Here is a 13783-nt window from a genome sequence, read left to right on the forward strand (position 1 = left end):
GAATGAATGTTATGATTGCAACATACGTTTCTGAGTATGGGCACATTACTTTGTGATTCAGAGGGCTTGACTGAAAAACCTAGTTTCTGTCTAGAATCATCTCCATTGGACAAGCAGAGTTCTTAAATCCTATAGAGAACCATGATATGATCTAAGACACATTAGAACAAAGATGAAATTTTCAGTCACAATCCTTTATATAACCTAAGAAAAAATTTTAGGAAATCAAAAATAAAATATGATAAAGCTGTAACTGTTAATTAAAATATAGGGGACTATTAACATGCAGAAGGCAACAAAGCAGCTAGCTTAGTGCATGCTGAATACTGAAAAAGTTTGTTTGGCTGCTTCTTCTTAATAGTCACTCTTTCTCAGCCAGGTTAGAACATTCTGTTACTCTGTATATAAGCAAACATTTTATCTCACAGCCAAATGCACTTTTGCTGAAGAAAAGATACCCATGCAAATATTTAACTTAGATAATGCAGTAACAAATGCCTAAAACTGTTGCTAAATGATTTTTCTTATTCTAACACTAATAGCTATTCTATCACATAAGGACTATACTCTGTGATAAATAAGAATGAATAGGGCTTTGAAGACTGAGAGACCTAGGTTTGTATCTCAACTTGGAGACTACCAGTGTAACCATAAGGACATGATACAATTCCTAGAAAACTCAACTTTCCTCATGTCAATTTAAAAAAAATAATTTTTCAAAAAATAATTTTTCCTATTTCTCATGGCCATGGGAATTAAATAACAAAATAATTGTCAAGTGCTGGTACATGTCCAATGAATGTTCAATAAATGACCATTGACTTCCCTGCACCATCTTTTAAGTAGGGGTTTACACAAATCCATCATTCATTCACAAAGTCTAGTATCCAACTATTCACTGAAACAATGTTCATATAGTTTTCACTCACCCAGATTTTAAAAGGTAATTTTTTAAAATGATTTTATTTATTTTAGACAGAGGGGAAGGGCAGGAGAAAGAGAGGGAGAGAAACATCAATGTGTGGTTGTCTCTCAAGCACCCCCCTCCAGGGTGCAGGGGTAGACCTGGCCAGCAAGTCAGACATGTGTCCTGACTGGAAATCAAACCAGCGACCCCCTGGTTTGCAGGCTAGCACTCAATCCACTGAGCTACACCAGCCAGGCTTTAAAATGTAATTTTAAAAACTCTACACCTGAATTAGCACTCCTTGCTAAAATATCTGTATTGAATATTCTAGAAATTCTATTTGTGCTGTAAAAGATGATACATATTGTGTGTGAATGTGTGTGTGATTTTGGTACTTTGGATTTTAATATATATCAAAGAAGAGAGGAGGAGATGATATATGTATAGTTCTGGATCCATAAGGCTTTATTAGAAAAAATATTTCCTTAATAGACTCTCTTTTTTGATAAATGTTTTCAGTAAATAAAGCTACTGATCAGCACATAAAAGGAGAAAATATACTGGACTCCCCAGGATCAACTTCAGTATTAGGAGCAAAGCAAGACTCATGTATCTTTTTGCCCCTCTAGTTCAAAACCATCAGTTATAATCTGAAAGGGAACTATTTTCAAATTCCAAAATGCACAGAACTCTAATTTTTATGTAAGGTTTTGTGTAATCACAGATAATTCTGTAGTCACTGTCCCTCAATAGTTTTAATGTACTAATACATTAATTTCCTTCATAACCTTGTAAGTGGGTACATTATTATTTTGAGAAAACTGAAGCTTAAAGTTAGGTAACTTACTCAAGGTCATATAACTAGAAAGTAGTGAAGTTGGGATACAAACCTAGGATGTTTAATTTCAAAGTACATTTTTAATCACTGTGTTAGTGGTTCTTAACCCTGATTCATTGATCCGTTTTTATAGCACATGATTTTAAGACCTTTTTTACTATCCAAAAATGAAAATGTAACCTATCCCCCCAAATTAACATAATGCTCTAATTAGAACGTAAGAATAAAATTAATAAAATGTGTATTTCACTAAAAAACAATTTAAAATTATAATTTTTTATTACAAATTTCAGGTACAATTATACTGCTAGACCAAAAACAAAACAAAACAAAACAAAAGACATGCCTAGAAATTTCCAAAATGTTTCAGAGGATGCTTGGTATCGCCCTACTGGAGAACTAGAGCACTACTATACGATGACTTTCTGCTGTATTAGCAATTCTCTGTCACTTTTTTCTCTCACTTTTTTCCTTTAGGTAAGCATATCTCCTCACTTTCCAAATAAATATACTTATAAAATTTGTACAATCTCACTAAGACTCCGCACTGTTTAACTTCCATGAATGAGTTTAAGACACAAGTAATTTGAAAAACTGTAAACTTCACAGTAAGAACATAGAATACAGTTTTACTCTGGTAAAGACATTAGTGTCAATTACATCTGGTTCCAACCACCACTTAACTTGCCAATTAATTTCTCCCTCCGTACTTGAAATTCAATGTAGATTGTACTCTCTTACCCTTTTGAAGCTCTAAAGCTTTCCTCATTTAGTAACTAAGTTCATTATGGGAAAATCACCCCTTTAGAAATAGTTTTAGAATTTGTTATAAAAACTTAATCAACACTGCACATTATCTAGTATACAAACAGAAATAATTTCCCTCTTTCCACCCAAGTATTCATGAAAAAATAAAGGAGGGAGCCAAACCGAATCCTTTTCAAGCTCAGACCTGTTCTTTGGGACGCAGGCAGCTCACTGGCAGCAGGCAGTGTACCTGTTGTTCCAGGAGGCAGTGCATAAGCTGAAGATGGTGGAGCTCCTGGTCCGCCATGCTGGAAGGATGCTCCAGAGGAAGGGGGTGGGGGGAAAGAAGCAGAAGGGCTGGAGGTAGGTGGAGAGACCTGGTGCTGTGCTGCATACAGCTGAGACTGCCCAGAATAGGAAGGAGCAGAAGATATGTAAGGGGTGTTAGGGTAAGTGTTTGAAGCAGAAGGAGCAACAGGCTGCTGAGGTTGATATGTTGCTGACCCCCCTGTTCCGAAGGAATACGGCTGGGCTGGTTGATAAGCTACACCAAGGAGAAGAAACAGAAATTTTCATTAATTACAAGTTTATTCAGAAAGCAACAGAAAATCACTTATCTCATTCTATGGAAATTGTTTTTATCATTCTTTTAACAATAAGTTACAAACAAACATAAACATTTACATGTTATGCTTTTCAATGCTCAGATGCCCTAAATATACTAAAAGTCATTGAATCCCATATTTGAAACCTGCCATCTTCAGATTGCTGTGGGCTATGAAAATCTTTGAAACACCAGACCCAAGAACTTTAAGACTGACTCTTTTCTATACTAGATGTTCCAGAGGAATCATTTCATAAGGTATATAAATGTCTAATCACTATGTTGTATACCTGAAACTAACATAATATTGTATATCAACTGTAATTGAGAGGTAAACTTAAAAAATAAAATCAATTTTAAAAAAGACTTCTGAGACTTCCTGTTCCTGAGAAAAGACTGCAGTGACATCTACTAGCCACCAGATGGAACCATGGAGGAATTACACATTCAAAGAGAAATCCTTTAGTTAAAGGGAGTTTGGTGGCAGCATAAGATCTCCCCCACAAGAACTGTAGCATAAGCACTATTGTAATGAATCAAATGTCTTCTCCAACATTTAGTAAAATCATCAGCTACTCAAATTCTGAGTTTGAATACAGTTCCAAATTAATGATCAACTCTATGATCCCCGACAAAACAATTACTATATGTTTCATATTATATAGATGGCTAGTAAGTAATCAGGCAGCCAACTAATACTTTAATGCAATGAACTGAACTCAAATTAGAGATATCAATACTGTCATATTCTGTATGACCAGGGGTAGGTATGAACCTCTACAGAGTGAATCCAACAGAACCGCACTTGGTTCTACTCTGAAGACAGCACTTTCCCAGAGCACTTGAATGAAAAGTTGTATCATACTTGTATTCATGTTAAGTACAAACATCCGCTTTAGCACAGACCATGCTCATTAAGATTAGTTATTAGCAGGTAACGACCTCTTATTTTGATAATAGTTGTTTACTCATGTAATATTCTCCTTTGAGATTTCTGTTTTGCTCTTCATTTAAATTTTAAAACAGTGGTGATACTTTACTCTCGAGGAACAAATATTTTCTGAAAAAAAAAAAAGCCACTGGTATATATGTCATTATTATACATCTGTCAAAATTCACAGAAGGTACAACACCAAGAGTGTACTCTAAAGTATGAACTATGGATGATAATGATGTGTCAGTGTAGGCTCAATGACTGTGACAGAGGTACCACTGAGGTGCAGGATGTCTACAGTGCAGGAGGTTTGCACAGAGGGGCAGGTGGTATATTGTAACTTTCTGTACTTACCATTTGGTTTTGCTGGAAACATAAAACTGCTCTAAAAAAATAAAACCTGTTTCTCAAAAAATAAAATAAGTGGAGAATAGCAACAAATGTTCCTTGGAACCATTTTTCCAAAAATGATTTGTGCCATCTTGCCTGAAGGAAAACAGTATGTAACAAGTAATTTCTAAAATTCTATTTTTTTTTTTTAGAACAAATCATGGGCTAATTGACTCTCTTTAATATGTCTTAGTAAAGACTCAGGAACAGGAGCCAAGTGTTCTGAATGGACTGACAGAACTATTTGTTAGCATGGTGATTCAGGATGCTTCCTAAGGAAACCATGTTTCTCCATAGCAAGGACTCGGGCCCTATGTACAGTGGTTCTTTCTTTACTTGTTAAATTAATTAGATCATAGCTTTGGAGCCTCAAAGTAAATAGTTACCATACTGGATAAGAGATGCTGCTGTAAAAGGACTTCAGGGTCACACTACTTACGCTGTGGCTGTGGATAAGGTGGTACCTGGGTATGCAAATGACCGGGAGATGTGGAGAGCTGAGCTGCAGCAACATTTGGGTTAATATTTCCATGCATCAAGAAACCTGGAGGTGGAGGATTTTCTCCCTAGGAAATAAGAATATAGTAAAAGGAGAATTCACCAAGAATCTTACCTGATGGATTTATAATCTCCAAAATGGAATTCTATTAAAAAATTCTTCATTGTATAAGAAACATTGCATTTTGCACATTCTTTTTTCTTCAGAGCACATTTTCTGAACAACACATTCTCAGTGATTTAAAAATCAGACAGGTTCAAAGTAATAATTGCAATGAATAACCATAGAAGCTAACAGCCTCATAAAATAGTGTCAATGATATTTGTAAGTCACCAGGATTTCTCATCTCTACTAAATTCCATCCACAATTCCACACTTTGAAAATATAAGTATAAATGCCACAAGAGAAGGTTGCTTCTCTTCAATTTCTGCAATGCTCAAAAATAAAAATAAAAAAAGTAGAAAGAAAGAAAAAAAAGAAAATCTTCAGTGAAATCAGATTTAAACCATTGTTAGAACCTTGGTTGATGTTTTTCTCGCTCAAGTCAATTTAGAACTGCAAAGAAGGAGAAAGGGATAAGAAAAATAAATTAATTGTGCTAAAAACGGCTTCCTGCGTCCTAAAAGCATTCAAATGAAATAAGCAGACGGAGAGATGTGAAGGGGAACCTGAGAAAAGGGGATAGAGAATATATAACTTTATATATTTAGGTGAGCAGAATTCTGCTCAAAGAGGAATAATGAAGGATATACCTGTGTGTCAGAGGGAGAGGCTGCAGGTGGATGGCTGGGAAGGGCGGTAGGAGTTTTGTTACTCCAGGTAGTGACAGTAGGGGCAATTCTAACCTGAATTGAACAAAGAAACATCAATCACAGAAAATAAAAAATGAAAATGTTAAAAGGAGGAAAAAAACCCCAAAAGGCGTTAATAGCCATATGCAAAGCAAAGTGTTAAAGGGCAGCAAGACAGCATATTAGTCAGGCCAATTGCTTTCAAGGCAGCTGGGATTCCAAAAGAAAAGCACACATTCACCATAAAATAAGGAGAGGGAAGCAGTAGAAAAAATCAATATGAAAACCTAAATCAAAGCACAAGGAACAATACCATTCAAGTGTCAAGAATAAGAGGAAAGGCTAGGTCCTGTAAGTAGGGAAGGAAAGAAGACATTCTGAGAAAAAAAGGTAACTGATTAAAAAGTTATTTTGAAGCATTAATAGTATTCATGCTACTAATAGTTCTGTAAACATATTGCTGTAAGTTTCCTTTTCTAAATTTCATTAGAGCCATGAAAATAAAATTAGTTCTCCATGAGGCTTAGAATCATACAGAGAACATCAAAGGATATCCAGTCTAATCCCCACCCTATACCAATGAGAAAACCAAGGCCTTGAGATATAAAGTGGTTTGCTGAGGTCCATACAACTCACGGGGGTGAAGGAAGCTAGGACTCATTCCAGGTCTCCTGACTCCCAGGCCAGTGTCTGCTACACTATGTTGCTTACCCTAGAGTCCAGAGGTTTTCATTTTTTTTAAGCCATCGAAATCTTTTTTAAGTAAATCTTCATAGAAACTCCAATACATAAATAGCAAGATGCCCTGGCTGAAGTGGGAGTAGAACTCCTACAAATCTGGTCTCTCTTTCATTCCTTTACTCCTGCCTGTAAACCGTCCTTTAAAACCATAAGCCACTGTCCTCATTCAGCACAGCATAAGCTTTAATCAAGAAAATCATTGCTAACTTATGGTTGAATCTGTCTTTCTTTTCTTAAAGCATGAGACTGGTAAGCCAAAATAAAACAAAAGTCTCTTGATGTTTTATGTTCTCCCAGGAAGAGAGATAAATCCAAAAACATAAAGAGCAAATGCTCTCTTCTCTCAATGTAAAGAATGCCTTACTATTTCAGTATCCTGATAAACAGCATGGTCCAACTCACAGTGCTTCAGAGTTCTAGCCCCAAACTGCCAATTAATTAGCCACACAATGCTGAAAAATTCATGTGCTATGTCTTAAAACTCTGGTTGGTTGCTTGACCTCTCCACCTCTCAGTTTTCCAGCCGTTATCTGATTTGCCCTACTTATGTCACAGACTTTCCAAGTGTAGTTTAATCTCCGTAAGAGTGGGAAATTTAATCTGTTTTGTTTACCAACATACCCCTAACATGTAGAATAAAGACAGGCAGTCACAGTAAGGCTCTCAATATTTGTCAAAAGAATGAGAAAACTGGTAAAAAACAGAGAGTACTGTAGATAGTTATATTCAAATGTAATCTATATTAAGTACTAACCAAAAGTACAAAAGACCAAAAAGCATGATTTTTTTTTTTTTAGTTTTCATGATTTTATATTTACTTCACTACAATGAAATGTAAGAAAGACCCTGTCAATTCTATCAGCAATTTGTTCTATTTTAAAATGGGCACAGTATCTGTTAACTTTGTTTTCAATCAGGACCATTTATTACTTATAAAAATATACCTTTCCTGTAAGAACACAAATGTTATCTGATGGTCTAGAAATACATCTCTACATGAAATAGTAAAAGACAACACAGGCCACTTTTTTGCCACTAAACGTTTGGTAAGTTTAATTTAATAAATAAATGAATAAAACATATTTAATCATCTTCAAATTCCCCGTGACCTACAACTTCATAAATTTTTAGTCACTTGCTTTTCTCCAAAAAGTGTATATTCTCAATACTCTTTATCATGCTGATACAGAAGACATAATAAACCTACACTAATGATTCAGAAAAGAATACGCAAAAAAAGACTATTTTCTAAAAATATTTTATAAAATTAACTACAGAATTGTTGCCACCACTTTACTTACACTTTGTTAGATGAATCAAATTGTAGAAGTTTCAAGAATAGACGTACATGCGTTAGGAAAGTTTGAGTTGTGGAGAAATAAGAAATTTGCCTGGAGAGCTTAATTTGTGTTTAAAATATAATCTACTGGACTAGAGTCAAGGGATAATTTTTAAAAACATAAATACCACTTTGAAAAATATAAAAAGTGTAACTACTAAAATAATATGTTGTCTAGTTTTATCATAGCAGATAAAGTCTCTTACCCAACGAACTAAAACCATCAATTTGAACAGAAACACATGGAACGTTCCTACTTAATCTAGACTGTATCACTCACATGGGAATAGTATTGTTGAGGTGCAACTCTCGGCATCTGTGTGTGACCAGCAATTGGTCCAGGCCTGCCCTTGGGCAGCTGCTGCCTCTCATAAGGTACTTTGGGTGATTCCTGTCCTGGTACAGGCTCTCCTTGCGCTCTACAAAGTCTGTCACGAAGCTGCACAATATTTGGCTATAAGAAGCAATGGAAGAAAACAATGCAAATTGTTAAAGAGTTCACCCAAATAGGAGACAGCATGTTGATTTTCTTATAGTAATCTTGATCATTCATATACTTGTTCATATGCTGTGTAATCTAGAACAGACCTTGGCACATCAGGTTCTGACATCATGGTTTCTAATACTCAAGACTGACACCAAAGGTCCACGATATACAGTGTAACTTGCAATTTATAAGGCAGTGATTTGAATTATGGCTAGTACATGGTGGCATGCAAGATCAATGTCACTTCTCATCACTGCTCTTTTGTTGTTTTGTTGTAGTTGAGTAATGTTCACAAATCACAAAAGTAGTTAAAAAATATAACTTTGTTTCTTTGTAGGGAAGAAAGGCCCCCAAAGAGAATCAACTGCTAAAGATGGTGATAAAAAAAATAATGATCTGAGAGGCAAAAATTAATCTAAGAAGACATTTGGAATAAAAGAGTAAGATGTCAAACCCAAGCTTATACAGATTATAGCTATATAGATATGCAGTATGAGTTGACTATATACATGTTATATATTAACAAGAAAGCAATGTTGAAATGTTTCAGCAAAAATTCACTTTAATATCTTCAAAAATTATATATTTCTATAAATTCGTGTCATTTACACATTTCAGGTATTCTTTATTGTCTTCTCTAGGAGGATAATTGTATATTATAATGATATCACAGAGTCCCATAAAATACTAAGGGTCTACTGAGATACATAGGTGAAGTAACATCAAAATGATGGTATTTGCGCCCTGACCAGTGTGACTCAGTCGGTTGAATGTCCTCCTGCAGAGCCAAGGGTCACTGGTTAGACTCCCAGTCAGTGCACATGTCTAGGTTGCAGGCCAGTCCCTGGTTGGGGTGCAAGAGGCAACTGATTGATTTTTCTCATACACTGATGTTTTTTCCCCTTTCCCTTCCCTTCCCCCCTCTCTAAAAATAAATAAATAAAATCTTTTAAAAATATTATGACATTTGCATAAAGAATACTATTTAAAAGTCCAAAGAAAATCATAAAGAATAATGTGTAGAAAATGTATGTAGTTATAAATGGTATTGAAAATAAAGAGTTTAATTCTAAGGCTAGAATATCTAAAGATCTTAGATTGAGTTAGTCTTAAAAAAAGAAAAGGGTCTTTTGTATAAATAAAAATGAGACTTTATTAAGTAAAAAGTCATATAAAACTATTAAGCTAAAGTCATCGTAATAACTAAGTTTCTATTCTACCCAGTATGCTTACTAACAGTTTAGAAAGATATGGGCTGTCTTCTACATATAAGTATATATAAAACCAACTGGAGAATCAAACCTCCATGGTCTTGGAACATAGCTGTGTTTTTACTCTATGAAATTGATAATTCCCTAGAACAGACAAAATACTGAAAATAATTTTAACTAAAAAAAACACAAAAAACAACAAAAAAAAACCAAACCCATAAGAACAAAGTTCACAATAAAAAGTATGGAAATAAAATACCTACAAGGTTCAAAATTAAGTTCTGTCAGACACAGAGTATAGGTATAAATACCCTACTTGCGGAAAACTTTTCTCAGATCCCATCTTGACTCCACCCATGCCCCATGATGGGTTTTAGGTTTCTATCTTCTGTGCTCCCACAGCACTACCACCTCTACCACAGCACCCCACACTTGTGGAATCCTATGTTTGTTCGTCTACCGTCATTTTGAGTTTAGAAATTCCCTCAGGGAAAGAATCTTGGCATTCTTTTCCATCACTGTATACTGTTACTTATTGAATTGAATTAAAACCAATACCATGAAAAACCCTCAGTTTTACTGCACACCAAATAAGGAAACTATATTAGGAATGTAGTGTAGTTCTCTCTGCCTTGAATACTTTAAAAATAAACTTGCCCATAGATGGTATCAGACTGATGGCATACAGAATGAACTTCTTCACTAATATTTGGGATGGAACTTGTGGGAATCCTGACATTAATACCCACTAGTCTGATTAAACATTAACACTTAAAGCTTTTCCACGCAGAAGATTCCTACAAAGGCCCTTGTACACAGAAGTAGCATCTGGCTTAAGAAGCAAAGTTAGTCCTTTTCCCATTTATTTCCTCAAATACTATGGCCCTCTGTACAAAGAGCGCTATCATACTACCAGAGCATACTACCTCTTTGACACAGCTTTAAGGGCATTCCTAAAATGATCCTTGAATGTCAGACATAACATTCACCTACAGTCAGGTGACATTCAACTGCTCCAAAACATTCCACCCACTTAATACTGAGTGTTTTATCTACTGGACTCACCTTACTCATGTATTAAAATAAGAAAAATGACCAATTCTAATTACCTGGTTGGTGCTTTCAGGAAGAAAAGCCAAGGCTGCAGCAATACTGCCCTGGGCTGCCAACAAACTGGCATACTGACTCATCTTCTCAGCCAGAAGAACTCCTACAGTGTTAGTGTCCATGGCTTGGGTGAGTTGTACAGCTTTTCGTAGGATGACAACTTTCTCAATCAGATCCTAAGTGAGAAAAAGAAAGGAGAGTAAAAGAGAAAGATACCAAGATCGATATGAGAGGAAACAGGAAAAGACAATTACAAAGACAAATTAAAAGATTTCCAAAACCTACTAAAAGTACAGTACCTATTATCATCTCTCTTAGAAAGGTCTGGAATAGTTTACCACCATTTAGGTAACTGAAACAGTAAGGAGGAAGAAGGTCTCTTACTTATGAATAGGACATAGGTCACCACCTTCTCCTAAACATCCTTAAGCTGCCAGATATTTGTGAGCTAAAAGAGGCAAATATCCAAAGTGTCCGAAGGCAGAAAATTGGGTTCTAGCAGGAACAGGAGAAACTATGAGTGAAAACATCATCCTATCTATATTATAAAAATAGTACTACTATGAGGTGAACTGCAAATGGAATTATTATTTCAACCCAAGGTTTCTCATACTGCTCTTCAATACCAATTCTTTCAATAACGGGGAGCTATGCTTCAGGTATAAAGGCACAAGAATATCCTATCTATTGCCCTTTACAAATACACAAATCCAAAAGTGTGAAACAAGTGTTTTCTCTCAGAAGCACATAGAAGGAAACCTGGATTTCCTACCAGATTTTCATTTTCAACAGAGTAATCTTTAAAGCAACAAACCTCCTGTAAACCTCTTTCCAGAAAAAAAAAAGAAAAGAAATATTAGACTGAAATATCATGAGACACTGCTGATTAAATACTTAGGGAAAAAAATTAAATATATAATTACTCAGTGCCTGAGAATAATTTTTTACTTCCTCGCTTGTCCACATATTAGTGTTACATGGGAATACACTGATCCCTTACTTTCATTTCCCCTTAACCATGAAGATTCTCTATTGGTACTGGGGATGCCTCCCATTGGTTACCCTACATTGCTTCTTTCTTTGTCCAAAGCAGACACTGCATCACTGGAGGCAGAGAGAGAAGCATGAAGAAAAATAGGTAAAGCAAGGGCTGTTTTTATGCTCTTGGCATCTACTTTCCCCAAATAAGTACCAAATCACAACCCTGATCTCATAAGCTACTACAACACCTTTTAACTGTAACATCATCTCAAACTTTGCCCTCCAAATATAGCAATAAATATACATAATTATCTAGCAAAAGAACTTCTAAAATGTAAATAAGGGTAAAAGCAATGAACTAGAACAAATCAACTTCTAGACTATAAAGAGGGTGAAAGACAACTAAAAAGGTTTCAAAGATACTAACCTGAAGTGACAAAGGGTTGCTTCTATCTTGAGCTTTAGTCCAACATGCAACTAATTTCTCTACATTGCCTGCACAAATATAGCAGAGACACGCCTGAGTCTGCAGGAGGCTATCACCTTCACTTTCAAGCCTGGTTCCCAAAAGATCTACAGATCAAGAGAGAACAAAATAAGATTATATCTAAGGCACTCTGTATGTGAAATCGTGAGCAGCCCAATAACATTTTCAAAAGTATAAACTTCACAACCAGTGAGTAGCTGGTAGAAACAAAATCACTGTGCCATGTAAAGGTTCAGTAAATATTTATTTGTCAAATGAATGAACAAATTATATATAATAAAAGACTCCACAAGATTCTATACCTAGAATCTTGGTACAGATTGTAGAATAGATTTACATTAATTATATTAGGGAAAAAAATAAACGGAAACAATGTTTGTACAGAAAAATCCTAATAAGCATTTAACTCCAATTCATCATATCAGATGATTTTATAAGCAGTGGTTCAAAATATGGCACAATTAAAATAAACATCAATGACAGCTAAGATTATATAAATTAGTTATAATAATATTGTTATTATCTTTTAATTTTCATATTCTTATAATACTTTCAAGTTGACAAATTGCTGTTCCTTCCACACTAGCCAGCCTAACGTTTCCATTCTTACAGATAAATATTATTCCTTAGTCACCAGTTTAGTCATGGCCTTCAATGGTAATTTCTATTCAAATGTTATAATTATTAATTTTTAAAAATATTTTATTTACTTATTTTTAGAGTGAGGGGAAGGGAGGGAGGAACAAAGGGAGGGAAACATTGATGTGCAAGAGATACATCAATCAGTTGCCTCTCACACGCCCTCAGCTGGGGAGTTGGCCCACAACCCAGGCATGTCCCCTGACCTGGAATGGAACCAACGACCTTTCAGTTTGCCAGATGATGGGAAACTGAGCTTCACAAAACAGGCTATAATTATTAATTTTATCAAGCTAACATTTATTAGATGAGAGCTGACTATGTGTCATTTTACATAAAAACAGACCAAGGCTTAGAAAGCAGTTTTGACTAGGTTGTACAGCTAGTAAGTGGCAGAGACAAGATTCTAAGTCTGGTCTGTCTGAAATCAAAATCATTAAACAGTATTATTAAAAATAATGATTAGATATGGAAGAGTAAAGTAGCTAAATTCTGAAAAAAGCATTAAAATGAGAACTCCTTTTTCTTATTTGTGATTAGTTGGTTTATGAAAAATTCTTTTTTTCCCCAACCTATTTTATTTTTTTAAAAATCAGTGCATGCATAATATAGTTTCAAAGAGGCTAAACTAAACACATATTTGTGATATAGGAATTTCTATAATTTAAAAATATATTTTATTGATTATGCTATTACAGGTGTCCCAATTTCTCCCTTTTGCCCCCCTTTATCCAGTGTCCCCCTCCACTCCAGCAATAACCTTCCCTAGGTTCATGTCCATGAGTTGTGCATATAAGTTATTTCGCTACTCCATTACCTATACTGTTCTTAACATCCCCGTCTATCTGTGTGCACCAATTTGTACTTCTTAATCCCTGGACCTTATCCTCCAGTCACCCTCTTCCCCCTCGAAACTGATAACCCTCCAAATGCTGTCCATTACTATGATTCTGTTCCTGAACTGCCTGTTTGCTTAATTTCTTTTTTAGATTCAATTGTTGATAGTTGTGAATTTATCGCCATTTTAATGTTCATAGTTTTGATCTTTTTTAATATATAATTCCCTTTAACATTTCATAT

The 13783-nt window shown here is 35.1% G+C and overlaps 1 protein-coding gene across 19 annotated transcripts in view; it reads right to left on the minus strand.

The window, feature by feature from the left end:
• Positions 1 to 13783, minus strand: part of SEC31A (SEC31 homolog A, COPII coat complex component) — a 76615-nt gene that overhangs the window by 15323 nt on the left and 47509 nt on the right. For 7 of the 19 annotated variants that reach the window (XM_024574886.3, XM_024574887.3, XM_045183785.3 and 4 more), the window contains 6 exons: positions 12005 to 12150; positions 10599 to 10772; positions 8072 to 8245; positions 5673 to 5765; positions 4860 to 4986; positions 2698 to 3036 (listed from right to left, as the gene is read on the minus strand). In XM_024574886.3, coding sequence (XP_024430654.2) covers positions 2698 to 3036; positions 4860 to 4986; positions 5673 to 5765; positions 8072 to 8245; positions 10599 to 10772; positions 12005 to 12150 — 1053 coding nt within the window. The remainder of the gene's footprint in view (positions 1 to 2697; positions 3037 to 4859; positions 4987 to 5672; positions 5766 to 8071; positions 8246 to 10598; positions 10773 to 12004; positions 12151 to 13783) is intronic. The other 12 variants (XM_071221253.1, XM_053923160.2, XM_053923161.2 and 9 more) reach the window with 5 other exon arrangements.

This window comes from Desmodus rotundus, chromosome 4 (genome assembly GCF_022682495.2).
Source record: "Desmodus rotundus isolate HL8 chromosome 4, HLdesRot8A.1, whole genome shotgun sequence".
NCBI classification, from domain to species: domain Eukaryota; kingdom Metazoa; phylum Chordata; class Mammalia; order Chiroptera; family Phyllostomidae; genus Desmodus; species Desmodus rotundus.